Below are 26,068 nucleotides of genomic sequence, written 5' to 3'. Positions count from 1 at the left end.
TTTCAAATTTTCTCGTCATTCCAAAAAAAATTTACTCTACTTTTATATTTTTAGCTGAAAAGTTTTTTAAAAAATGAAAACACTACTATTAAACTTTAGATGGTTGGTGACTAAAAGAAAAAAATGATTCTTGAAAAAATTGTAATTTATGTCCTTTCATAATATGTCAAATATCAATATCACTCTTAAATTAATAATAGTGTAAATGTTACTCTTTAATTTTTAAAATGGTATATATATTACCTCTCCCGTAAAAGACCTGTGGTTACCCGTTAATATGCCCCGTTACATCACTGTGGAAGACTAGCTATCATCATTTCAACTGCTAAAATGTATGGGTACAAATTAAGTAGCATTATAACTCCCCTTACATCAATCAAGATCAAGCACGCATGAGGAACATTCATCCAAGATAACATTTACATGGCTGCAATCTGCATGCATGCATGAACTAAACACCATTTTTGTTCCTTCACTAAACTCCCTAACTCGTCGCGTTACATGACAACAAAAGATTACTAGTTCCACCATTATTGTGTCCATATTTGACTCTTAAAAACAATAATCTACTGTCGTTGGAGACAAGTATGTGACTGTGTAATTCCCTCATTATCCGAAAATATGAAAAAAGAATACGGAGTAATGATGATCGGGCGTTTCCTTCTCCAGCAGGACTCGCGGTTGTGTGAACTTATATGAACGCCTCTCAAGCCCGGCTATCACTGACGTGATTTGGAATTTCGCTCTGGTTGTCGAGTGGCATGTACTGCGCCATTATGGCCCTGATCTCCGTGTCCATGTATGACTGAGAATGGAAGAACGCACGAATCATTAGATCACAAACCACAGGCACCACTAATAAAATGAAATGAATTTCATTGGCGGTAGGGATGGCAGCGGAGCGGAGCGGGGCGGGGAGTATACTCCTGGCGGGGAATTGAAAATAATCCCCATCCCTGTCCCCGTGGGGAATTAGGTGGGGACGGGTTAGTCACGTCAAAATCTTAAATTAGTGTAATTTTTAATTTTAAAAACCAAACCTAAGTGTTCATCTCCACAGCTAGTTAACGGCTTTTGTGAATTAGGGTCATCCCATCATCCCGCAATCATGGCTAATAGACTCAAACGCAAATGATTCATTGCATAACCGGGGAAATTAAAACTTACCCGCAACCTATATTTGTATACGAGATATGCCCCACCAGCAACCACGCCCAATCCTATCAAAATGACCCACACGGCAGCCCATGCAGATTTGACTTGGGTAGCTCTCTTACCTGCAATTGTGAATCGAGACAAAAGGCATCATCTCACATACGAACTCCTAGGAAATATACAAATAGAAAAAAAACGGAATTAAAAGTTTTCACTCACTTATGCAGGTATCGTGATCTCTGATATACAACAGGCCATTACTGCAAGTGCAGTCGTAACTACCCCAGGTATTCTTGCAGCTGCATTCAGGGCACTGGCAGGCCGTCTTGTCTTTGCATTCATCAATATCTAGTAATCACAAAAAGAGATATAAAGATTAAAGCAATCCATAAATGACTTAATTGAAGCATTTGCTCCATCTCAACTAAAAGCCTAAGATGATAGTTGTTGGATTGCACATTTATGTATATGTTTATATATTATATGCTCAACATGCCCCTTTTTTATCGGGTGATTCGAACCTATGACCTTTGGCACGGGTTGGCTCTGATACCAAATTGAAGCATGTGCTTCATTTCAACTAAAAACCTAAGCTGATAGTTGGATTGCACATTTATGTTTATATATTATATGCTCAACAGACTTCTGGACACAAAACAGGACTGGTGAAGTTAGTGAAAACCCATCTTACCTTCACAACTCTTACCATCGCCTTTGAATCCCGGAGGGCAAGTGCACTTGCCCTCTTCAGAAGGCTGTTGAAACAAACTATGAGTTAAAATCTGCATGAATTTGCCCGAAGGATTAAGAACAAAAAATTATATGGAGTTAATGACTACTAACCACACAGGCAGAGTAAGTATGTCCATTTCGAGTTTCATGCCAGCAACCTCCATTATTGAGTTGGCATCGGCCAGGTCCACTTGCTGCAGATATGAACTCGTAATGAGGGAAAAGCATGATAATGACATGTTAACAAGTAAATAAATAAACAAAGCCCGGATACTTTTTTTTTTTAGTACTATTGACTCTGTTACAATGTAGTATCTGTTCATAGCTACTTCTCAACCTATTGAAGCACAAAGAGTCAATACCGCCCCCACTAAGGCTCAAACCCATGACCCTCCCATTTGGGAGAGTCGCTTCATGCCATTAGATCACAAGTTCATTGGCACAAAGCCCAGATACTTACGCTTGCAAGACTTGTAACCATCTCCCTTAAACTGCACACCATCAACCAAGGGGCACTCGCACACTCTTCCCCGGAAAGTATCCTGAATATATATACAGAATGGTATCAGTAATGCAAAATAAAATGTAGACAAGAATAAAAGACGCTAAAGTTAATGCAAGAACCTTGCAGGCTGTAATGTTGGCAGTTTCGTCTTGCCAGCAGCCGCCATTGTGGTCTAAGCACTCATTTGTCTCCATTTCTGTTGTGAGAAAATAGACCATCTAAATTCAAGTAATCGGTAAATATATCACGGGACATTTATCTTTAAGCTCAGATGTGAACATACCTCCATTAAGGCAAACTGCAGGCTCGGTAGTTTCCTCAAAACCAGCACAAATTGCCTTTAATACAGCACCTTTTGCCAACTTCCCTGCAAGAAGAAGTGTTTAGGAGGAAAATGTCTGGACACACTAAAAATGGATGTATAAGCAGCAAAACTAACCTCGGTACTGCCTATTGTTGACAACAAGGGTGGGCAATATGGTGACATCACCTCGTGATCCTTTACCAATCTATAGAAGTTCCACTTGTCAAAACGATTGAAAGAATAGATGACATCGAAACGATTAGGAGAGTTAATCAAACTTACTTGAGCATCTTGCTCTTCTTTCAAAACAGGATTATCAGCATCAGCATTGGGGTCTCCCATACAGTTCTCAATCTTTTTCAGATCAAGACCTGCAAGATAAGTAAAATTGGCATCAGTTGACCCTTTGGGGATTGATACCATTAGAACAAAAAGAAAAAAATAATAATTTACCTAAAGAGTTGATGACACCATCAGCACATTCCTTGTTATATTTCTTATCTTTCATGGGGCAGCGGATTTGGAAATCAGTCACATAATCCCACCAAATCCATGGCTTTTTGGTCTCTTTGGCAACTTTAAAGACACAAAGTTGCCTTAAATTTTCAATAACAACATCCTTCCCATCATAACCCGAGCTAAAATCCTGTTCAGGATCAGGAGCACAATATCTCCCGTGATTAATGCATTGCTGCTTGCATTGTCTGCTTACTGTAAATGCCTGAGGACAATACCAAGTTATATAGTGAGGTGTGAATTCAGTGTAGCCACCTTTCTCGAGGATCTGGGCAGCACCTTTATAATCCTTCACAAACTTCATCAGCATGTCACACTTATACCCACACTCGTCATTGCTGTTAGTCCATAGCTCATATTCCACCCTATCATCGGGATGAGGGACAGCTTCTCTCCAATCAAGATTTACATGAACCATTTCCCCATCCTTGACCGCCTTCTTCAACTTCTCCCCAAAACTTTTCTCAATAAGAGCAGACGGAATCGTTATGTTCTCCACGTAATTCGAAGAAGAACCATCCTCTTCAGGAGAGTCCATGGTTATCAACCTTTCCTCAACATCATCCGCAACTAAGATCGCTGAAGCACCAGCATTCTGAGCATTCCAGGCCTTCAACGCAAAACGGCAATCTGTAAAGAAGCTGTACTGTCAGCCCCGGGATTCCAAAATTCAAAAGACACTTAACTGCAATTCTGGAAACCAGTATCCCATTTGTACTTCCCTATTATTGTTTTCCATATGCGCTTCACTTAAACAGTTCAACATTAAACATTCACAATCATAATTGTTTTCCTGCCATATTAATCAAAGTTCTCTCTTCCCTCTTAATAACTAAGACTCTAAGAGTGGAAACTCCTGAGTATAAGTCTCAAAAGAAAATTCTTCAATACAGGAAAGATTCATAAGAATCCTATACACATCAAGGTTAGGCCTGCCAAACTCCATAAACAACAAAGTGACAAACTACTAAAAACAAGTCTATCAACTCATCAAAAATTAACTAAAACAAGTAAATCAATCTTAAAAATCACGAATAATTGACAAATAGAACAGGAAAGAACTCAATTACTACACTAAATTACATAGAATAAGACAAAACAAAGACAGCAAAAATTCAAACTCGCTTGCTCACCTCCGCGATCGACGATAACAAAGGTGGGCAAGGAACCGGCCTTGGAACTGAAAGAAATCCCAAAACCATCAAAGCCCTTACACCCCTTTCGATTATCCTTTGGGTAGACCACAGTCCCAGTCATGCTGCCGCCATACTGAGGAATCCCGAAGTTGCCAAGAGCAGAATCGTAAGTTCCTTTGATGGAGTCAGGGGAGAAGACCTTCAAGTTGTTCTTCTCCACCACGAACCTCCCGGCCGCAGATTCCAGCAGAGTCAACAGTAGCAACCCTAGCAAGATTGGGGCTTTGGGTTTTTCAGAAGCTCCCATTTCCACTGATTTCCAAGAGAAGGAAGGATAGATGTGAACAGAAAGGCAGTAGCTTGGAGCTGTAAAGAAGACGAAGTTTCTTCCTCTGGGCTCCTTCCTTACTGTGACAGGATTAGCCTGTCCCCTATTACGGATTTGTAGCAGTCTGTGTGAATAAATGAGAAAAATGATTTACTTCTTGCACAGTACTATCCAAAGTGGAGTAATTTTCTTTGTCTAAGTTATATACTTAATCTATCTCATTTTATCAGTCTTACTTATTATTCATGGGTCAACTAACCATTTCTTTTTTATTTATTTTTTTAGTATTTTAACTTATTTTTTAATTTAATTTTTTTTATTTTAATAGTACTTTTAGTATATTTTCTAAATATAAAAATTTTGTATATTAATATAAAATTTAATATTATTAAAAAAAATTCAATCAAACCTCGTTAATTAAACTAGACACATCAAATGAGACGGAAGGATAGTAAAATCATACCAAAGCTTTAAACAACAAATTGACGAGTTAGACAAATCAGAGGATATTTTCCCCATAATTTTAAAAGCCAAATGTGATGTTTGGCTATTAAGAATGAGTTCAAGAACATTACAATGACATTTTTTTTTAACATAATTATGCGTTTGGGGTTATGGGAAAGCTTAACGCAGTTATCCGAAAGTACGTTAAGAGTGAAATTCACCTAGTAATCATAGCTGACATTTTTTATAAGGATCGAATTTGAAACCTTATGGTAATCAATTAGACTATCTGATTAACTTGGTTAGAATTGTCTTCAAACGGCTTTGTTCAAAATCGACATGTGTAATAACTCATATAACTATACCAATAGGATCAGCTTAGCTCTAGCTATCTTAATTGTATACTTTAACTTATAAATACCGTTGTGTAATAGCCTGCAAAATAGGAGATTTTGTTTTACCTCTTAAATTAATGAAATTACATAAGACTCAAGATATTATATTTTTATAGTCAAGGTTCATGAAACGTCCCAATAAAACAATGATAAGTATATTCGTAAAGTGTAAAATCTATCGCAATATATTTTTTTTATTAAAATAAATAAATAAATAATAAGTATATTACTTGAGGATAAAAAATGCAAAATATGAAACGTATGAAAAACGTACAAAGTTAACAAAAAATATAAGTATGTATTTGTAAATATTTTAAAAAATATACATAAATATTAACAATTTATTAATTTTTTAATTAGGAAAACCACTATGAAGCATTTTATTATTATTATTTGTAAATTTGTTAGAGAAACTTAAAAATAATAATAATAATAATAATAATAATAAAAACTAATCATTTTAGTAATCTTTTTTGGGTCTCAATAAAAATGTAACAATCAAAATTTTGTTAGAGAAAGTAAAATTTAAGAGTAAGAGTTGTATTTTCCTAAGTATAATTACTCACCCATAAATCCATAATATTTATACGACCAGAGAAATCTACGGTCCTTGTCAGTGACGAAGGTTTAGCCTATCAACAAGCTACACGTATATCATTGCAGTATTTACCCTATCAAAAACTCGCATGTGTATGACTGCATTTATTTTTTAAGGTCACATGTTTAATGTGAGACAATTGACACCTCAAAATGGCAGATTATTGTCGTATATATTGGTGTATATGGACATGATGCTCCCAAAATGCACTCAACGTGTAATGAAAGATTGAGATATGCACAATCTTTCAATTCCCATCCCCTATTGCTCATGTGTAATGTGTGCCTATAATTTCAGTTACCACAAATATTATAATTAGCCATCAATTTGATTATATCGGTTATCAATTTTGTCAGTTTTTTCTATAATTATGCTCACCTCTAGATGTATCCTTAGTCTCTTATTGGTTTTCACGAGATTCTCTCTAATGATCTATCCAGCTCCTGTGTAAATCCCGCTCAAACTAAATTAGGAAGACATTATGTGCAACGAGCTCAACTGAGAAGGTATTAGTATGAATCGAGCTCGTGATTTTCTAGTATAAGAATCATGCTGCACCTACTCGACTACCAGATAGACATTTTCTTTTACCCAGCATTTCAGCAACAGCTATGATCACACCATATATAGTTATTCTTTCATTTTATTACATAAACTGTTATAAGCTTATATCAGATGGAGTTTACAGTTCACATTATCTCCTTCCCTGCCAGCCTGATATTGAAATAGTGCCTAACTTGGCGCTCACTGGGAGCACCAACAACAATGGAATGAAGACCAGTCACCACCTTCCTCTTCCCATCACCATCTGCAAGGCTAAAATGGAGACCTTCCACCTGACAAAAACAGAAAACATATGATTCTTGAATCTTGAACAAGAATGATTCTTAAAGATTTGATTTTTTGACGTTTTCTTGGAGCTAGCTAGCATTATTAGTGTACCTGGATTGTAATGACCAAAGATGACTTGAGCTATGGCTTCTCCCCCATCTTGACCAGGATACCCAACCCATAAAATTGCACCAATCCTGCGATTGTTCTTCGCGAAAGTGATATCAATTGGGCTAGAGGACATGACAACAAGAATGACAGATGCATTATTAGTGGCACCAACCACATCTGTCACAAGTTTCTCTTGAAAACCTGGCAATTTAAGGTTGTCTCTATATAATGTTGGAAATTTGGAGTCCTTGAGGTTAATACAAGACCTGCTTTTAAGGCAAGGGCAACAGCATCCTCGGGTGTAGCAGTATAATGTATGGCTTCATAATAGACTTGAATTGAATCACAATCTGAGACAATATATCTGCTCAAATTAAACCATATTGGACTTAGCAGATACAGATTGCATAAGAAAGTGGTTCATATTTTAGAGATAGTGAGAAACAAACCCATCTAGACCCCATTGATCTCTGATGATTCCTTTGAGCAGATTCGGATCAGCACAAGTGGGAACGCCATTAACGCGATTATATGAACACATGACACTGCTAACATGGCCCTCCTCAACATAGCTTTTGAATGGAGGCTGAAAAGTATCCTCCAAGTCCTGTGGTGTTACCTGCAACATTGTTTCCATGATCAATTATCTGCAACAATCACTGCTGGAAATTATGGAATTTCCGACCACCTGAAAGTGATCGGAACAAGGCTTTCGACTTGATTTAAGATCACATTCAGGTGGTCAGAAATTCCATAATTTCCATCCGTGAATTGCAGATATCGTAAGAATGGCAGTGTTTATACTCTTATCTATAAATCTATAATCTACCTCAGCATCGAAGTGAAACCGATCAACACCATTCCATTTATCAAGATCATAAGCAGTTAATGCTTACAGCAGCTTGAAACTTTGAGTCTATTATCCTTTCTGGGATTTGAGTCTGGACTGAACTCCTGCAGGCCTTTAACATAGTTAACAGCATATTTGGCGACCACGAGAGGGTCCTCGCCTGCAGTTTCTTGGCCTCTCCCCCACCTGGGATCGCGAAAAACATTCACATTTGGGCTCCAATAGGTCAAACCAGCCAAGCCAACATTGTGCATTGCTCGAGCCTCGGTTGACACAGCCTGTCCCAATGCATACCACAAGGAAGCATTGAAACTGGCACCCGAGAGGATGACAGATGGGAAGCTTGTAGCCCCTGGCACTACATCGTTGAAAGTAACACCGGGCCCCGTGTTGGAAACGCCATGAAGTGCCTCAGACCACCACTCGTAGGCCGGGACGCCCAGCCTGGATACTCCTGAAGCAGTGTTAACCAACTGCTCCGCCTTTTCTTTGAGCGTTAAGCGAGAGACTATGTCTCTGGCTTGATCTGCAAACGACAAAGAAGTGTTGCAGAATGTATAGGTGGTAGTGTTGGGGTCATTCTTGTCGCAGGCATAATGTGGCTGAGGACTACATTGTATTGCAAGAAAGGATAACACTAATAGAGGAATAACAAAAGGGTGTTTCATGTCTACTTAGAATGAATGAATGATGAAAATTAAAATCTACTGCATAATATAGAGGTGAATTCCCATTCTAATAACATCCAAACTTCTGCAGCAAAACATGGGCTGATTCACCTGTGTTTAACTTCTGCAGCAAAACATGGGCTGATTCACCTGTGTTTAGCTTAGGAGAATAAGTCATTCTTGAATAGGTTTTCATCCTGGGACTGTTGTTTGTCCAAGATTACTGAACTAGCAAGGTTAAGGCTGTTAAGCAACAAGATTAATGGTCCCCAGGGGTGTGTTTGAAGATATAGTTTTAATGGTAGTGTACGCCAAGTAACTCACCCACAAGAGTAAGCTTTTTTGCTGATAGTGATATATTGCATCATCTTCAAGTTTGATCAGTTGCTGGGAAAAGGCGATCAGCAAGGGTAGGGGCATTCCGAGAATTGAACTCGGGACCTCTCGCACCCTAAGCGAGAATCATACCACTAGACCAAATGCCCACTTGCTTTACAAGTTTTCTTAAATACATAGATTTATGATTAGTTTAACACCGAGAAAAATTCTTCAGCCTCAGGAATGGAATTTGCAAGATGGAAAAGGGGCATTCCGAGAATTGAACTCGGGACCTCTCGCACCCTAAGCGAGAATCATACCACTAGACCAAATGCCCACATGCTTCGAAGGATTTCTTAAATATTTAAAGGCTCGTTTGTGTTGATTAGTTTACAATGAGGAAAAATTCTTCAGACTCAGGAATGGAATCTGTAGGGGAAAAAAAAGGGGCATTCCGAGAATCGAACTCGGGACCTCTCGCACCCGAAGCGAGAATCATACCACTAGACCAAATGCCCTGTTTGTTTTTTCATCCGCTATAATTTCTTTTGCCTGCTAAATTATATTTTGTGGTCGCTAAGTGCATTTCAATGGCCATGACGAATTCCATCTGGCGATGATCCGCAACGCACTGCCATATTTTCTCTGTTCCGCTCCTTTAAAACCTCCTTTCTCCTGCATTAATTCCTTCCATTGCAACACCACCCAACCAGAGATTGGCAAACACAGAGAGAGAGAGAGGCCGGGGAGGGAGAGAACAAAAGGAAGCAGGAGACTTATATCATCTGATCTTCTTCTGCAATTCCTTATTATTGTTCGATCTCCACTGCACCTTTCTCTCTCAAATATAATAATGTCTTTCGCAGGAACAACTCAGAAGTGCACCGCCTGCGACAAGACCGTCTACCTCGTCGACCGCCTCGCCGCTGACAACCGCATTTTTCACAAGGCATGTTTCCGCTGCTACCATTGCAAGGGCACCCTCAAGGTCCGTCCATCTCTAATCTAAACATACATATCCATCATTCAATTCTATTAATTATATTGTTACATCCATATATACAATAATTAATCTAATCTCGAAGATTGATTTGGTGTACGTTGTCTGCAGCTAAGCAACTTCAACTCCTTCGAAGGTGTATTGTATTGCAGGCCTCACTATGATCAGCTGTTCAAGAGAACTGGTAGCTTGGACAAGAGTTTCGATGGTAATTAAAACCCTACCTTACCTTTTGAGAAATACATTATTCAGTTTGATATTAGAACCCGGGGAAATAACTGATTAATATATACCATTTTTTATGCATGATCAGGAACTCCCAAGACCAAGACAGAAAAAGCCATTGACGCTGAGGTATATATTGAAATCTTGATTATATATGCTTCCAAGATCAGATGAAATCTTGACTATATATGTTTATATAAGCCTTCAATTACTGACTGGAACTATATGCATTTTCATTTATGATCAGAAACTGGCTGCAGGAAACAAGATCTCCAGTATGTTTGTAGGCACCACCACCAAGTGTGTGGGCTGCACCAAGACTGTGTATCCCATCGAGAAGGTATATATATACATACCAATGATATGATCATAAAACCAATCCCAGTCAAGTTGGTCAGAATGTCGTCCACTTGTTTTGAGCCCGTCTGTTCGCGGTTTCTCAATCTCGTAGCCTAAAAGAAAGTGTACTGTTTGATGTTTTTAAGGTTGCGGTTAATGGGACGGCGTACCATAAGGCCTGCTTCAAATGCTCTTATGGAGGATGCACGATAAGCCCATCGAACTTCATAGCACACGAGGGGAAGCTGTACTGCAAGCACCACCATATCCAGCTCTTCAAGCAGAAAGGCAACTACAGCCAGCTGGAAAACGAGATCGCCGGCGGCGCGAGTGTTGAGAACGCGCCGCCGGCTGCCCTGGAGGTCGCCCCAGCTTCCTAAACAACGTCAACAATCTTGACTTATCTGATTTAATTTGTCCTTCTGGCCAGGTCCGGTCCTATCATTTTATAGGCCCGGGACAAAGTAAAAATTAGGGCCTATAATATATAAAGTTAAAATGTTTATATATATATATATATATATATATATATATATATATATATATATATATAGTTTAAAAGATTGTGTTAATTGAAAATAATTCAATGATAACTTTGAATTTTTGTGAACGTTTAATTTGTTAAGACTTTATTTGTTTAAAAAAAAAATCAGTTGGACTAATCCCGAAATAGTGATCATTCAAATTTTGGGCCCCTATATGAAGTTAAATTAACTTAATATTCTCTAATATATACGGAGTATCTATTAATTGAATTATTATATTAAATGATTGTAATTGTTAAGTAGATTTAATGTTAAATAATAATTTTAAAGTTGTGAGTTCAAATCTCTGCTCATGCAAGAAAAATTTTTCTCTTAACTTTATCAAAAAATAAAAATTCAAGTTACCCCTTTCAACATTGGGCCCTGGGCGGGTGCCCATGTTGCCCACCTCTCTGGGCCGGCCCTGCTTCTGGCATTGTTGAGAATGGAGTTTGTTTTGTGTGGTTTCGGTGTGATCAGAAAGGTAACATTATTTTTGTACTTGAATCTCAAAATAATGCATGTTTTGAGATTCTTTGTAATATTGTTATTTAAAAAGTTATGAATAATTTTAGTTACAATAAATTCCATCTTGACTTATATCAAGCATTATTAATTTATTATAGGTATAGATTATCACACACCATATAGATAATAACAAATTCTTAAAATTGCGTATCACGAAATTTTGAAGATGTGTAGACTGACCCCGACCTTCCACTTACATAGATTTTAAACGAAACTTAAAATCCATATTGTGAATTGTGGGTTATTTAATTATGTTGGTTCAATTCAGACCCATATTGTTGCGCAACCAGATATCAACAATTAAGCATATTGAGGACATTTAATTCTTATTGGGCATGACTAAAGGCCGGGCAAATATTTGTGTATAAATAATGAATCTTAATTAACACCCAAATTGACATGCAATTACTTTCAAAAAAAGAAATACACTTTGGTTCACCCCAAGTAATATCGTCATTTTTGTTAAAAGACAAAATGATCTTGATTTATAAATAGACATCTATTGTGGAGGCCGGTTATCAATTTATCGTCACTCCACTGCTGATGTGCTCCAAACGTGTATATATATATATGTATAAGTGGTGATGGGATGACAGTTACAGATTGATAGTGCACCATCCACCACCACCACCAAATGTTGCACTTGTGAAAGGATATATGAAATGAACATCCCAACCACCCGCGGACGTTTGGTTGGAGTGATGAAATTATGTAGAAAAGAAATTGTAAAACTTTATGGGAGATGAATTAGTGGAAATTTAAATTCTAATATCTTTACAAGAAAAAAAATTACTGGGAATTTTCATTTTGTGGAATTGCAATTTCTTATAATCAAACTAAGGAATTTAGTGGTCTTTGGAATTAGGTGAAAATTAAATGGAAATAGAATTTAAATTCCCTCCAACCAAACGCTGATACAGTTTTATGCAGATCCATTTTAAAATAGAAAATTATTAAATTTTTTAATTTATTTTTTTGCAAACGTTTGGAGTTTTACCATGTTTAATTAGAAATAAACACTTTTGAAGCAATAATCCATTAAGTACAGCGAGCTATAAGGTTGTCTTGAAACGGCGGTCCAAATTATTTATCAAATGACAGAATACAAAAGTAAATGCTAACTACTATGGCACTTCTCAATCATACGATAGAAACAATCTCACGGCCATGATGCGCCGGCGGCCCGTCGATCAAAAGCATGCTTCTAGAACACAGCAACAGCACAGCGCAGCCAAACTGCAAGACGTACAACACAACTTTTATCAAATTTCACCCATTTTAATGAAACACTACAAGTACACAACTGCACAAGTACAATGTCCGGTGAGAAAATCTTTTGTGTGTAATAGTATGTAAATTATAATAGATATACATTGTATTATAAAGATCATGTTTTAACAAATTCAATTAAAAAGATGTTAAACAAAATTAAATTTGTGACATTTAAATACACATAATTGTATGTTTAATCAATCACAACGTAAAATGTACATTAGATAAACTTTATATTATAATTTTATCGGACAAAATACTATAAAAAGTAAATCAATATAAATTGTCTATAGCTGATTGACTCAAATCAAAAAGATCAATAAATCACTTTTAATGTGAATTAAACTTGAAATATTGTAATTACCAATTAACATTTAACTAATTTGATTAATTAGTAAGAGATGGAAATGAAATGGATAAGAATCAGAGAATATTTTCCGGCAAGAAATACCAAAGACAGGTGGCCCAATGATGGGTGAGCACTAAATTTTGAACACCAAACAAAAGATGGAGATGGTATTCTGGCAATCTGTCGCAGGTCATATTGTTCACGTGACGGTGACGGTGACAGCCATCGGAGCCACCGCCGACGCAGTTCAAACGGGAAGGTAACCGATGATAAAAACGTCGCGCACACAGCGCAACCGCGTAGCTCCGGCGAGTCAACAGGCGGAAAAGATCAATCTTATCCAAAGTCAACGTGACTCGGCGGAACAACCGCATATTACCCAGAGTCAACTCTTCTGAATATTAACCAGATCTAACCCAAAAGTCACATACAATAAACACAGATAACAAAAGGTGGTGGCCTAGCGGCGAACTTACCATCCTTCCATGCAGCCGACGCCACTGGACTGCTTTTGCTGCGGCGGAGGAGCACCGTACTGGGGAGCATACTGCGGCGGCGGATACCCCTGCTGCGGCGGATATCCCTGCTGCGGAGGATAGCCTCCTTGAGGGTACCCCTGCGGGGGGTAACCCGGCGGCGGGTAAGCATCCTTAGGCGGATAACCTTAAAATTCACATAAAAAAAACACGAAACTCCATCAGATCCGACAATTCCCAAACAATAACAATCACAAACCCAATACTGAAGCAACAAATCGGATTATATATACCTTGTGGAGGAGGAACGCCGACGGGAGGATGGCCCTGATCGTAATAACTCATGATCGGACTTTTCCCGGAGTTTGGTAGACTGACGCTAAATCAACCTCGAGAGAGAAGCAAAAGTACTAGACGCAAGAGATAGGGGACAGAGTTGGATATAATGAGATTTATAGGGGTGTTAACGACAGATAAAATGCTATATTAGACAGGTAAGAGGTTACAACTAGGAAAGGATCAGGGACGACATTAACTATATAGGACTGGGAGAATGCGCGTATCATGCGCGTCATATGTTTTTCTTTTTTATTTTTTCCTTGCTTCTATATTAAGAAAAACAATTGTCCCCGCATAGATAGATCAACTAGTACTCAATTGTTAAACATAATTGTTCTCAGGTGTGTCATGCGTGTCATAACCCTGTGTGACAGATTCGATCTAGAATAATCATGTTTGGTAAAATAGTTAACCTATTAATCAATTTTACTTATTTGACCATTATTAATTAGTCGTTTGACTTGGTTAAATAACCAATATGAGTGTTTGATTAATTAGCCTTTTGTAACACTTTACTGCTCCAAAACACTAAACTTCAAAAAGCTACTCAAAGCCGTTTTTTCTATAAGCTTTTTGAGAAAATCATTCTATATATAATCAGCTATCAACTAACAATTAATTTATCAAACATCATTCTACAATCAGCTAATTAAACTCAATCAGTTATTTACTAAACTAACACCCAAAATAACAATCGAATTTAAAATTTTATTATATGAAATTCATGTTTTATTAACTCCATGACCCCTTTCAGCGTCATCAATTATTATGAATGAAACATATGATTGCATGTATTAACAAAAAATTGGATGCTTTGAAGCTCCAAAACGACCCCGTCACCTATGCACCAACGAGGCCACGAGAGTTTTGGTTGGCATAGTTGCTAAGGATATTCCCTTAACACCAATCAACAAATTAATAATTATTGATTTGCTATAGTTGCTAAGGATATTCCCCTAACACCAAACAACAATTTAATAATTATTGAGTTGTTTGTCACATGAGAGTGGGGGGACTAGCCTCCAAGATAATCCTCATTAGCACCGGTCCCAGCCCAATTAAGGGGTATGAGAGGAGGTTTAAACTCTCGATATCTCTTAAAAAATGAGAGTGTATGACCATTCACACAAACCAAACTGATTAGAGATAATTAGATAAATAATTTAAGAATGCATAACAGTTAACCCTGTAATTCTTACAATTATTATAACATTTTTCTTACAATTTTACGGGCGGAATTAAACTATAGGTGGTCCCCATGAAAAAAAAAAATCTAAAATAATACTCTACAGTTCAAACTAAAAAATTTAAAATATGTTGACCAAATTTGAAAAAAAAAATTATATTATAGTCAATAATAAATAACACATTTCCCAAAAAAAATAAATAAATAACACATTTCCCAATATATTTTTTTAATATAAGTTATATTGCTTGTCATCGTCATCAAACGAGCCCTCGACCAATTAAACACAGCTTGTTGGTCAACTCATGTATCAAGTATCATATTTTTGCAATATCTCTACTACTGTAAACTTAATTTAAACACGATTACTTGCATGGGCAGCTTAACTGGTCATAGAAGTGAAACTTTGAAAGAATCACCAGGGATCGAGTATCATCAACAGCAGTGTGGGAGCTACCTCTCAAAGTGAGGGGGTTCCTTGTATGCGGTGAGTAAAAGTCTAACCTTTGTGGAAGGTTGGGGTTCAACCTTTCGGAAGAATTTAAACATGATTCAGGGATAAAAGCTGATTAATAGTTCTTTAACATAATTTAAAGTATTAATAACGTAAATTACATTGGGGTTCAAGAGATTTTTATGGTGTGATTGGTAAAGTAAATTAAAGGAATATATAAGCAATATGTCCAATCAATCGGTTGAGAGACTTTAGTTGATTAGGTATAATAGTTGAGTAAGATGTACATAGTGAAGTAAGTACAAAATGTCTCTTTGAGTAGAGTCAAATGAGTTATTTATATTATACATGAGGTCGCCCTATACTAAATTCTTTTATGATCTGTTTGGAAATCCGGAAAATGATTTCTGGAAATCATTTTTTCGGGTTTCTAGTGTTTGGGTAGGCTGAAAATGAAGTGGTCAAAGGAAAATGCTAGCTAGTCAACGGAAAATGACTTTCCCTTTTTTTGGGAAGTCATTTTTCATCTTCTAAAATCTAAACACACGCTGCTAGCCTTCAGTGCTTCTTCTCCCAGACTTCACCCACAACCGGAAAATGTTATGGGCTTCTTCATTAATTTCCCTAGCTGGTTTCCGGCTAGGAAAACTAGTGGCTCTGGTTTTCGATGCGGAAAACCAGAGTCACTGGTTTCCGCATCGGAAACCAGTGAAATGCTTGAGTGTTTATGGATTGTTTATTGATGATTTTGCTTGGTTCATGCCATTCTGTTCATTTTCTGGAAAATAACCAAACACCAAAAGACAATTTTCCATTGTGCAGCCAAACACAGGAAAGGAAAATGACTCATTTTCCAAAAGTCATTTTCCTACTTTCCAAATGGACCCTTATTATCATGTTTTCACGCTTCTCCTCTTGATTGTCTCGTTAGGTCAGTTTGTCGTTTAATTGCATCTAGCCTCAAATCACACTCTTTTCCTCTCTCAAACTCAACCTTTTGCCTCAGTCATGAGCCAACTATGCCGACAAATTATTTTATGGACCATGATCCACACATTGTTGTGTGAACCATAACAAAACGTATATTTTTAATATATTAAAAAAATAAAAGTACATTATTCATATACTGAATGTACATTATACAAAAAAAAGTATTTTTCCTGAATATAATGTACACTTTTAATATATTAAAAGTACATTATTTGTGTGATGAACATACATTATTCGATAGTGTAATTCACACAGCTATGTGGACCATGATCCACACAATAATGATTTAAACTATGCCTATCCAATCGTTATATCGTGGATCAGGGTCCACCGTACTTGTGGACACTTGTCCAATACAGAATCATGTTCATAATACACATACACATAAACACGAATTATATACCTTATGAACATGAATTCTGTGTATTATATAGTTAAGGGCACATAAACATTTAACATAATACACATAATTCATGTTCATTATATCGTCTTTATGTGTGTGTATTATAAACATGAATTATGTGCATTATGAACATGAATTGTGTACCTTATGAAGTCAAACTTTGTGTATTGGAGCAAAATTCCACGATATAATTTGCCATGCCTATCTAGTGGTGTAGCTTGGGCTACTCGACCAATCGAGTAAATATAACCCATCACGTACATAATCGATCATTTGACTTTATAGTTGGATTAGCGGGCCGTAATCATCAAATTATGTACAAGCATACTAATACCCTTTTTAGATGGACTGATATAAGATGGATAATGGAAGGCCCACGTCTTAAGCCCATCAATTTGGGCTACACTGGCATGAGCAATAGTTGTAACCACAGCCCATTAGTAATTGGGCCTTCAATTCAACATTTGTTTAAAAAAAATGATTTGTAACGTTATACTGTTAAAGTGACACACTCATGCCCTCATCTACGCCACAAAAGATCTTATGGAAAACTCAAGATTACCTTAACGAAATGCACATTAAGTATTGTCATGTCCCTTTTTATTTATCTAGTCAAATTAATGAATCTTAGATAAAATTATTTATGATTTAAATTAATATTAATATATATAGTTTATATATTTAAAACTACTTTTAAAGTATTATTAAACACAAAATAATAAATTCAAAAATTATAAGAATATATTATAAAATAAGTAAAAAAGAAGTATTTGAATTAACCCATGAATAGGACATATAAAACAAGATAAAAAGGCGTTTTTATTTTTTAATAAGAAATTTGGTATTTGAATTTCTTGGTTGACCATCTACCAGAAATTCATTAGGATTATTCTGACCATAACATCCCTTTTTCTTCTTCTTCTTCGTGTTGGTTTTAGTTTGGTGCACCTTCCTCTGACCAGCTATATATATATATATATATATATGTATGTATGTATGTATGTATACCCTTAGTCCCTTACAAAAGAATATTAAAATAATATAACAATAACCTTTTGCAGAAAATAAGATTGTATATATAGACTTAATTCTTGTAGTATGTGGTCACCCATAACAAGAAATGTCTAATAATTAGGGTAATGATGATTCTCACTATTTTTTAAAGATAATAAAGAAATAATGATGTATTTTTTTGAGTATTACCGACTCTGTTACAATGTATTTGACTCAGCAAGGTTAGATATACTTAGTTATTTGACTTTGAGAATATCTTTTGTCACTTTCATATTGTAGGTCATCTCGTCGTTCACGGCTGAGCCATCTCCAATCCATTCACTAACGCATTAGGCCAAAAAGCAAAAGTTCGATATGATTTTATGCAAAAAATGACGATTGTCACTAATTCTTTTTACTAACGCCGCAACCATCTATTTAATCTCGTAACGTTTTAAAAGCGTATCATTAACGCTTACATTAATATTCAATATCATTCAAAAAAATTATATTTTAATTTTTGCTCAAAATGGTGAGTAATATACTATCAAAAGAGCAATTTTGGTTGGTTTTCTAGTGCTAGTATCTCATCCCAATTGACATGTCACCTGCCTACATATTTATAAAACATTAATTTGTACAAAAACAAATAGATTAGTTGATCTGCATTAATCTTTCTGCTGACTTATATTAAATGATTCTGACCAAATTTACCTTTCTCCAGAACAAAACACATGAAATTATGGGAATTTGGTAGTAACGGACAAGAAAAAAGCTTGTCCAAATTCTTCAGGCTGCCTGAATTTCCACTCTGCGTTAAAGCTGAAACCAAAATTCAGCTTGAATTGCAGACATAAAAGTACTTATCTCTCTTCTTCCCTGTAATTACACCAATCTGTACTACTTCTGGAACCTTAATCCTTAAAGTTTTCAACTTTTTTCAAGAGGGAAGGTAATAACTTTTTTTTCAAGAATAATATTCTTGGAGTCTCAGAATTCTAAAAGGTTGTTGGCTTTCAGTTTCAACAACCCTATCCTCCATTCATTCATCCTCTTTCTTTTTCAGTTTCAGTTTAAAGGAGTCCTTCAAAATTAATTTGCAGGTTATACGCATGCATGATGACGTGAAACATGTCAGGCTGGGACTGATCATATATATATATCTGAACATAAAAAAGAGATTTTTATTTGATAGAGTTCTTAGCTTCTTCCTTGCTTCCCCTGGGTTTTCTTGAACTTAGAGAGATGACAGGAGCTAAGGAGGATGAATTTGGGCCTCACCCTGTGAAGGATCAACTCCCCGGTGTTGATTTCTGTGTCAATAGCAACCCTTCTTGGGGTAGGTTTCTTTACAATATTCACATTTTGTTAATCATTGTTGTTCATTTTCTGATTCTTTTGTGTGAGGTTATATAATCATACTATCAATTACCCCTTTTTCAGATTGATCTCTGTGTCAGCATTTTGCCTTTAGTAGCTAGTGATGTGATGATCCTGTAAATTTTACATTTTTGGGTACCACCTCAAGGTGGGTACGGGGTAAACCCGCCTTGTGATCTTAGCTGACAAAAGACGATAATAAGGAGGTAAATCAGCCTAGGTTGCCCATAGCAAACCAGTTCAAACCAAGAAAACTAATAGATTGCTCCCACCGGGAGTTGAACTCGTAATCTTGTGGTTACCAAGCCAACAACTTGACGAACTTGGCTGGAGTTACATCTTTAGTCTATGGCTACTGGGTAGAATGCAGTGTTGGTTTTTCACTTTTTCCAGTGTATTTAATTGAATCTTTGTTAGATGAATATGTTCTAAGAAATAGGATTAGGAAGAAGAAAAGGTCTCAACTTTTTGGTTGGGTTGTTCTCAATTTCCTATCAGCATTAAGCACGGGTTTAATCCTTAGCTCTTGCAATTGATTAATGCAGCCGAAGCCATCATTCTGGGTTTTCAGCACTATCTCGTCATGCTAGGGACTACTGTTATCATTCCCACCATCATTGTTCCTCAAATGGGCGGCACAAATGTGAGGTTTTTGGCTTTTTGTAGTTTTCTATGGTTCACGTATGTGTGTATGCGTTTTCTCATGGATTTTAGGTATGTATACCAGAGGGAGAAAGCTGAATTGGTACAAACATTGCTCTTTGTTTCGGGGGTGAACACACTGTTGCAATCTTGGTTTGGATCCCGGCTTCCTGTTGTGATTGGTGGATCATACCGATTCATAATTCCAGTTATATATGTTGCGTTATCTAGTAGATTCCAGGCATATCTCGATCCTCGTGAGGTTGACATATGCAGACTTTTGCTTCAAATTTGCATTCATTTCTATACTTCATCTTCTCACTTTTCTTGGTTGTTCATTGTCAGAGGTTTAAACACACATTGCGAGGAATGCAAGGGGCTCTTATTGTTTCATCTATACTTCCCATACTATTTGGATTTCTTGGACTCTGGAGAATTATTGTGAGGTGCCTTTATCCACACAAGCATTTCTTTATTACCACTAATTGTTCTTTTTCGAGAAATTTTAGACTTAGTTCTTGTATCTTGAAAGCGTAGGTTCCTTTGTCCTCTTTCTGCTGTCCCTTTGGTAACCCTCGTTGGCCTCGGGCTTTATGAACATGGATTCCCACTGGTAAATGTTTCTGCGGGAGCCATTGTTAATAAACATCTTTGGATTTCGACCAGTTTTTGTTTCATATTTTGATTCTTTTTTTCTCTTTGTTGCAGCTAGCGGAATGTGTTGAGGTTGGCCTTCCAGAGTTGATTATTCTAATACTGTTTTCTCAGGTAACATTCGATTCTTTAGTATTGTATAATTCTTGGCTAACGAAACTGTACAAACAAGGGATCTACAAAGTCATCGAACACGAAAAAGTGTTCTGCAAACAGAACCCGAAAACATATCAGTGAAAAGTGTTAAATTTGGAAGATAGAATGGCCTGGCGGGTGGAGAATAACACCACCCGCCAGTTAGGCGGAAGCGATGATAAAGAATCAAGGAATAGAAAATGTATATAAGACTGAAATATATTAGTATTATCTGTGTTTCTAATAAAGAAACATAGTACATATATATATACAAACACATAACTGTAAGTAACTACCCATAACTGACACCTATTCATAAACAGACACAACTCTATAGATAAACCTAACTCTTTATTCTAACTCTTTATTTTTCAACAAAAAGGACAGATCCTGACATTAATTCTTCCAATGGTACTATAGGACTTTAGGAGGATAAGCTTGGAACTAAGCTTATTTTTGGATGTTACCATTTTTTTTGCAGTTTATTCCACAATGGTGGAAATCCAATCGACCCGTGGTTGACAGATATGCAGTCCTGTTTTCGGTGGGGATAGTATGGACATTCGCTGCCCTCTTGACTGTAGCGGGTGCGTACAAAAATAGACCACTTCAGACTCAGTTCAGTTGCCGTGTAGACCGCTCTGGGCTTATCAGTGGCGCTTCGTGGTGAGCTGAGACAAATGTTTGCATATGATGTTTCAAATCCTCCCTGCTTTTAAGTTCTGGTTTTTGATATAAACTGTTTTCCGGTCGTTTTAACTGACAATGAAATGTCTTGTTCAAAATGCAGGATAAGATTTCCATATCCATGGCAATGGGGCACTCCCACTGTCAATGCTGGAGAAACTCTCATCATGCTAGCTGCAGCTTTCGTTGCTATAATCGAGGTTTATATCTAAATTTACATGATTTTATAGAACTATTAGAGAAATTGAGGATCCTTCTTAAACTTTGAAACATAGTTTAATCTAGACAGAACACAATTTCTTAGTAATGGATCGCTACTTCATTCATTTCTGCAGTCTACTGGATCGTTTATTGCAGCTGCAAGGTTCGGTAGTGCCACCCACCCACCGGCTTCTGTCATAAGCCGCGGCATTGGCTGGTTGGTAAGTAGCAACACCACAATGTACCATTACATTTTGTTACGAAAGTAAAGAGAAGATTTCTGAATATGCTGTCGTATACTGTCTTATAGAGAAGAGAATACAAAGCCCTATAAATACATATTAGAAGACTTCGAATAGGAAACAAGTTTTCATATGCCTACCTATCTAAATCTCTAAGACTGCCTAATCTATAGAGATTTCATATATTAAATATATTCCATAACACATTTCTTTCATTTGGAGTATTCACTGTGTTTTGGACATTCAGGGAATGGGCATTCTGTTTGATGGTTTGTGGGGAACGGGCGTTGGATCTACCGTCTCAGTGTAAGCCTCGTGAACCCTTCAGTTGACAGATGTGTTCCGTTTCAACTAAAAGTCTAAACTGACAGTTGAATTATGCAGTTATTTATATTTGATACTATATTATGCTCAACACCTTCAAACATGACCATAGGCCTTCCTAAGGCCAACTTCTGTTCTGAACCCTTCTGGCTCAACTAAAAGTCTAAACTGACAGTTGAACTGATACTATATTATGCTCAACATCTTTGAACATCATCGTATGCTTTCCTAAGCCCGAATTCTGTTTCCATCAGCGAAAACGTTGGTCTTTTGGCATTGACGCGAGTGGGGAGCAGAAGGGTGGTTCAAATATCAGCTATCTTTATGCTTTTCTTTTCCATACTAGGTGAGTTATCTGATCTTCTGCAACAGTTAACAGTTTATTGCTTGCTTTCTTGGACTAGTTTTGCCAGCAAACAAACGAGTCTGATGTTCTTCGTTTTAAATGAGCAGGAAAGTTTGGGGCAGTTGTTGCATCCATACCATTGCCAATCGTGGGAGCTCTCTACTGCGTCTTGTTCGCCTTCATGTGTAAGATAATCTAATCAAATTACGCTTCTGTTTGAGACAAAGACAGTGTTAAGACTTAGTATATTATTTGTTATGTTGGTCTAGTCTTGTGGTTTAGGTGTAACTAGTTTCATGCTTTCATGCTCTGTACTCTATTTATTGTTTGTGTTTACGATGAATGAATTGCTGGAGTTCATACTCTCACATGGTATCAGAGCCAACGAAAATTTATTTGTCATGATTCATGATTCTGTTATATTGTGTCTGGCATGCAGCTTCTGCAGGCCTTGGTTTACTCCAGTTCTGCAACCTTAACAGCTTCAGGACAAAGTTCATCCTAGGATTCTCATTTTTCATGGGACTCTCAGTGCCACAATACTTCAATGGCTATATCATAACAGCTAATCATGGCCCTGTACACACACACTCTGCTTGGGTAAGAACAAAAACTTTAGATTTTCCTAGTCAAGTTAGTTAGACTGTTTACTTGATAACCACAAAGTTACAAGTTTAACTCCCAATCAGGAGCAGCCTATTGGTCTTCCTGGTTTGAGCCGATCAGCTACGGACAACCTAAGCTGGTTTATTCATTTGCTGTGTATGATAGTGGTTGCGGGTTTCCTCGTCACTCAGAAACCTGAGATTCCTTCCATTTTTTATTTTTTATTTTGAGTACTATTGACCCTGTTACCTGTAGTATATGCTCATCACTAAACTTTGAATGGAATAAATCTGCAGTTCAACGGGATGATGCAAGTAGTGTTCACTTCTCCGGCGACGGTGGCCGGAATAGTGGCCCTGTTCTTGGACCTGACCCTTGCAAGAAGCCATGCCCAGAGCAGAAGAGACAGTGGGAGGCATTGGTGGGCTAAGTTCAAGTACTTTGAGAGAGATGCCCGGAGTGCAGAGTTCTATTCCTTGCCCTATAATCTTTCCACCTACTTCCCTTCGGTGTAAGCCATGCCGCCGGCCGCCGGCCGCCGGAGCTTTCATCTTTGACTTGTCGATATGTCATCCCTGAAGACCTCAGGAATCTGCAACCATTTCCATACACATTAGAGAAAAGAAATGTGTTGCATTATAGTAGATAAAAATTTAATTTGTATTCAATCATAAAGTTTTATGTTAGTATAATATAATGGGTGTGATTATTTTACCCTTCTTATTCTTTCTTAATTATTATTACTTTTATTATTATTAATCTAATATTGTATAAATGCATAAAGTCTTTATAATCGATATTCTTTACAATTTTAAATCTAATCAAACAATGAAATTAATATTTTTTTAGTAATTTATTTTCTATTAAACAAATAGAACGACGTCGTTTTGGTTTGATCGCACAATGCATTGTGTACCCTGATGCACGATATAATTTGTGCTATAGAAACATGCGAAAACATTTGGGCTGGGCCAAGAGTGAAGTAACAGTATTGGGCTGAATGGGCCATGAAACATGAAGGTGGTCCGTACGGCGTACTTGTGAAGACGACAAAGTCGTAAATGGATGAGTAGACAGATTGTGATGGGGCCCACAAAGCAGACCACCTTCCCACGTGGCGCAGGTTGTCGTCACCTGCATGTAAAGCCTCTTCGCTCCGATCCTTGCTTGTACGCTTGTACTAACGTCGGTAGCTAGGAATAAATCTTTATTTCATCAATTGTAAAGAAAATAAATATTTATCTTTTTTTTTTCTTCTTCTTTTACTACGCCGTACAATCAAATACCAATTCAAAACTTTTTTTTAAGGGATTTTTAAATTTAAAAGTTTTGAAAAATTACAATTTCTTGCCTCATGATATTATAAAAGAAAATTTTATAATATCTTTAAAAAAAAAACAAATTGTATTTTAAAACGAGATGAAATCAGTCAATTCATCGTAACTAATAAATTAAAATTTTTTATATTATCACGTCATAATTCAAGAAGAAAAATACCATTATTACTTGAAAATGATATGTATACTAATTCTTTTATCGAGTGAATGCTTTATTACATGATACCGAAGAAATTGCTAGAAAGAGAAACAATTATTTAAAAAAAAAAAAAAAACTCTTTTTTGAATAAACTTCACATCATAACAGTTAGACATTTCAAATAATAACAAGAATAATAATAGCAATAATCAGTATCATAAGATAAAACAAGCAGAAAGTACAAAATCTTTTCAAAAAGAAAAAAAAAAGAATTTATTATATTAAGAAAAAGAAGAAGGAATTTGACAAGTCTAATCCACACATGAATATGAATATAATCCTGTAATAGCTGAAACCTCAATCACATGGCGAGAAAAGTGTGGTGTTTTGAGCGAGCTAGGGTGGCTTTCACTGTCATATTATATTGGATCGATCGAAAGCGTCCCATCTCCAGATTTATGGACCATCCATGCATATATGCATTCATTCAATATCATATCATTTCATATCAATATATATCATATCCCACATGCATCTATCTATCTCCATTACATGCTAATAAACCCTTCACAATAATAAGGATAATATATGCTCATCTCAGGATTGAATCTATACATACATCCACAGTTACATGCACACTGAAACAACTGTTTCTTCTATATATCTGTGTATAATTGCAGCCATGATTGATTGATGATGATGATAGTGTGCAGGCTCAGGCTGCCAAGGAATCTTGACTTGGTGATTGATCAATTGGAAGAAGCTAAGGAAGAGAGAGAGAGAGAGGAAATGTACACGTACTGCTGAAAATTATGGAATTTCTGACCACCTAAAAGTGATTTTAAATCAAGTGGAAAGCATTGTTCTGATCACTTTTGGTATCCGGAAAAATCTTTTGTTGCTATTTTCGACCAATTTTTGCTTTCGACTTGATTTAAGATTACTTTCAGGTGGTCGAAAATTCTATAATTTCAAGAAAAAGGTAGATAACATCCTGGATTGGCAACCAAGAACTGATGAAGGCACGAATGATGGGACCCAAAAACTCTTAACAACAATTGTCAAATTATGTATGGAGCCCATGAATGAGCTGGTCTGGACACCGGCATCCTTTAATGAGTGTAGTCTGCCCTGTGTGATAGGGAGACGCTTCATTATTTTTCTTCAATTCAATTCTTCCACTATACTTACTTAGCTGCTTGCATTATATTGTGGAATATTGCAAGAAAAGACACCTCCAAATACCCATCATATATATTCATAATAATGTGTTCTTCAATTCATTAATTGGATAAATTCATTCCATTCCATTATGGGTATATAGTAAATAATGGAGCTAGGAGTAGTACATACGTGACAACACGTCCCGGCCTGCTCAACATAATAAGAAATGTGTAGTTTCGCTA

At 36.6% G+C, this 26,068-nt stretch overlaps 5 protein-coding genes and 3 non-coding genes across 10 annotated transcripts; 2 read left to right on the top strand and 6 right to left on the bottom strand.

Moving 5' to 3' along the window:
* Positions 1-296: 296 nt before the first annotated feature.
* On the bottom strand, positions 297-4,794 carry LOC109164999 (vacuolar-sorting receptor 3-like). Its single transcript, XM_019313574.1, has 12 exons — positions 4,346-4,794; positions 3,150-3,842; positions 2,979-3,067; positions 2,832-2,901; positions 2,676-2,759; positions 2,512-2,588; positions 2,348-2,429; positions 1,999-2,081; positions 1,847-1,910; positions 1,375-1,503; positions 1,168-1,277; positions 297-805 (listed from the first exon to the last, which is right to left on the bottom strand). Exons 1-12 carry the CDS (start codon positions 4,653-4,655, stop codon positions 707-709), a joined length of 1,890 nt encoding a protein of 629 aa, XP_019169119.1. The 5' UTR covers positions 4,656-4,794; the 3' UTR covers positions 297-706.
* Positions 4,795-6,710: 1,916 nt separating this feature from the next.
* Positions 6,711-8,573, bottom strand: LOC109164853 (probable beta-D-xylosidase 5). The gene is given in 6 exon segments (XM_019313399.1): positions 6,711-6,942; positions 7,056-7,317; positions 7,320-7,419; positions 7,505-7,674; positions 7,885-7,943; positions 7,946-8,573. Coding segments are annotated over 6 exon segments (1,359 nt in total). The 3' UTR covers positions 6,711-6,802.
* A 413-nt stretch (positions 8,574-8,986) lies between these two features.
* On the bottom strand, positions 8,987-9,058 carry TRNAP-AGG. The gene has a single exon. It is a non-coding gene; the product is annotated as a tRNA-Pro (tRNA).
* Positions 9,059-9,156: 98 nt separating this feature from the next.
* Positions 9,157-9,228, bottom strand: TRNAP-AGG. Its single transcript has one exon. It is a non-coding gene; the product is annotated as a tRNA-Pro (tRNA).
* Positions 9,229-9,337: 109 nt separating this feature from the next.
* On the bottom strand, positions 9,338-9,409 carry TRNAP-CGG. Its single transcript has one exon. It is a non-coding gene; the product is annotated as a tRNA-Pro (tRNA).
* Positions 9,410-9,587: 178 nt separating this feature from the next.
* Positions 9,588-11,552, top strand: LOC109165008 (LIM domain-containing protein WLIM1-like). The gene is made up of 6 exons (XM_019313597.1): positions 9,588-9,879; positions 10,003-10,099; positions 10,205-10,245; positions 10,364-10,456; positions 10,602-10,882; positions 11,415-11,552. The coding sequence occupies exons 1-5, from the start codon at positions 9,745-9,747 to the stop codon at positions 10,833-10,835; spliced, it is 600 nt and encodes a 199-aa protein (XP_019169142.1). The 5' UTR covers positions 9,588-9,744; the 3' UTR covers positions 10,836-10,882; positions 11,415-11,552.
* A 956-nt stretch (positions 11,553-12,508) lies between these two features.
* Positions 12,509-14,165, bottom strand: LOC109165877 (cysteine-rich and transmembrane domain-containing protein A-like). Its single transcript, XM_019314853.1, has 3 exons — positions 13,898-14,165; positions 13,605-13,791; positions 12,509-12,743 (listed from the first exon to the last, which is right to left on the bottom strand). The coding sequence occupies exons 1-3, from the start codon at positions 13,947-13,949 to the stop codon at positions 12,698-12,700; spliced, it is 285 nt and encodes a 94-aa protein (XP_019170398.1). The 5' UTR covers positions 13,950-14,165; the 3' UTR covers positions 12,509-12,697.
* Positions 14,166-18,706: 4,541 nt separating this feature from the next.
* Positions 18,707-23,900, top strand: LOC109165713 (nucleobase-ascorbate transporter 7-like). Of its 3 annotated transcripts, none has more exons than XM_019314599.1 (15): positions 18,707-18,921; positions 19,073-19,308; positions 19,895-19,992; positions 20,077-20,253; positions 20,337-20,437; positions 20,529-20,604; positions 20,700-20,759; positions 21,262-21,446; positions 21,571-21,667; positions 21,803-21,889; positions 22,158-22,216; positions 22,489-22,580; positions 22,688-22,765; positions 23,020-23,180; positions 23,483-23,900. In XM_019314599.1, the coding sequence occupies exons 2-15, from the start codon at positions 19,215-19,217 to the stop codon at positions 23,699-23,701; spliced, it is 1,584 nt and encodes a 527-aa protein (XP_019170144.1). In that variant the 5' UTR covers positions 18,707-18,921; positions 19,073-19,214; the 3' UTR covers positions 23,702-23,900. The 3 variants fall into 3 exon arrangements, with proteins under 3 accessions (XP_019170144.1, XP_019170146.1, XP_019170145.1); XM_019314601.1 differs by having other exon boundaries at positions 19,036-19,308; XM_019314600.1 differs by lacking the exon at positions 18,707-18,921 and having other exon boundaries at positions 18,956-19,308.
* The last annotated feature ends 2,168 nt before the right edge of the window (positions 23,901-26,068 follow it).

The sequence above is a fragment of the Ipomoea nil genome, unplaced genomic scaffold (assembly GCF_001879475.1).
Source record: "Ipomoea nil cultivar Tokyo-kokei standard unplaced genomic scaffold, Asagao_1.1 scaffold3069, whole genome shotgun sequence".
In the NCBI taxonomy this organism is placed as follows: Eukaryota; Viridiplantae; Streptophyta; class Magnoliopsida; order Solanales; family Convolvulaceae; genus Ipomoea; species Ipomoea nil.
Note: the sequence above shows the minus strand (reverse complement) of the source record. Positions and strands in the feature narration are given on the sequence as shown.

Excerpts from the sequence above, each read along its gene's own strand:
- LOC109164999 (XM_019313574.1), bottom strand. The coding sequence starts at position 4,655 with ATGGGAGCTTCTGAAAAACCCAAAGCCCCAATCTTGCTAGGGTTGCTA. Across the intron at positions 2,082-2,347 it reads TGGTTACAAGTCTTGCAAGC|CAAGTGGACCTGGCCGATGC; the intron begins GTAAGTATCTGG and ends TCATATCTGCAG. Across the intron at positions 1,278-1,374 it reads AGATCACGATACCTGCATAA|GTAAGAGAGCTACCCAAGTC; the intron begins GTGAGTGAAAAC and ends TCACAATTGCAG.
- LOC109165877 (XM_019314853.1), bottom strand. The coding sequence starts at position 13,949 with ATGAGTTATTACGATCAGGGCCATCCTCCCGTCGGCGTTCCTCCTCCA. Across the intron at positions 13,792-13,897 it reads CGGCGTTCCTCCTCCACAAG|GTTATCCGCCTAAGGATGCT; the intron begins GTATATATAATC and ends GTGAATTTTAAG. Across the intron at positions 12,744-13,604 it reads GTCGGCTGCATGGAAGGATG|TTTGGCTGCGCTGTGCTGTT; the intron begins GTAAGTTCGCCG and ends TACGTCTTGCAG.
- LOC109165713 (XM_019314599.1), top strand. The coding sequence starts at position 19,215 with ATGACAGGAGCTAAGGAGGATGAATTTGGGCCTCACCCTGTGAAGGAT. Across the intron at positions 21,668-21,802 it reads CTTTCGTTGCTATAATCGAG|TCTACTGGATCGTTTATTGC; the intron begins GTTTATATCTAA and ends TCATTTCTGCAG. Across the intron at positions 22,217-22,488 it reads GTTGGATCTACCGTCTCAGT|CGAAAACGTTGGTCTTTTGG; the intron begins GTAAGCCTCGTG and ends TGTTTCCATCAG.
- LOC109165008 (XM_019313597.1), top strand. The coding sequence starts at position 9,745 with ATGTCTTTCGCAGGAACAACTCAGAAGTGCACCGCCTGCGACAAGACC. Across the intron at positions 9,880-10,002 it reads ATTGCAAGGGCACCCTCAAG|CTAAGCAACTTCAACTCCTT; the intron begins GTCCGTCCATCT and ends CGTTGTCTGCAG. Across the intron at positions 10,246-10,363 it reads AAAAAGCCATTGACGCTGAG|AAACTGGCTGCAGGAAACAA; the intron begins GTATATATTGAA and ends ATTTATGATCAG.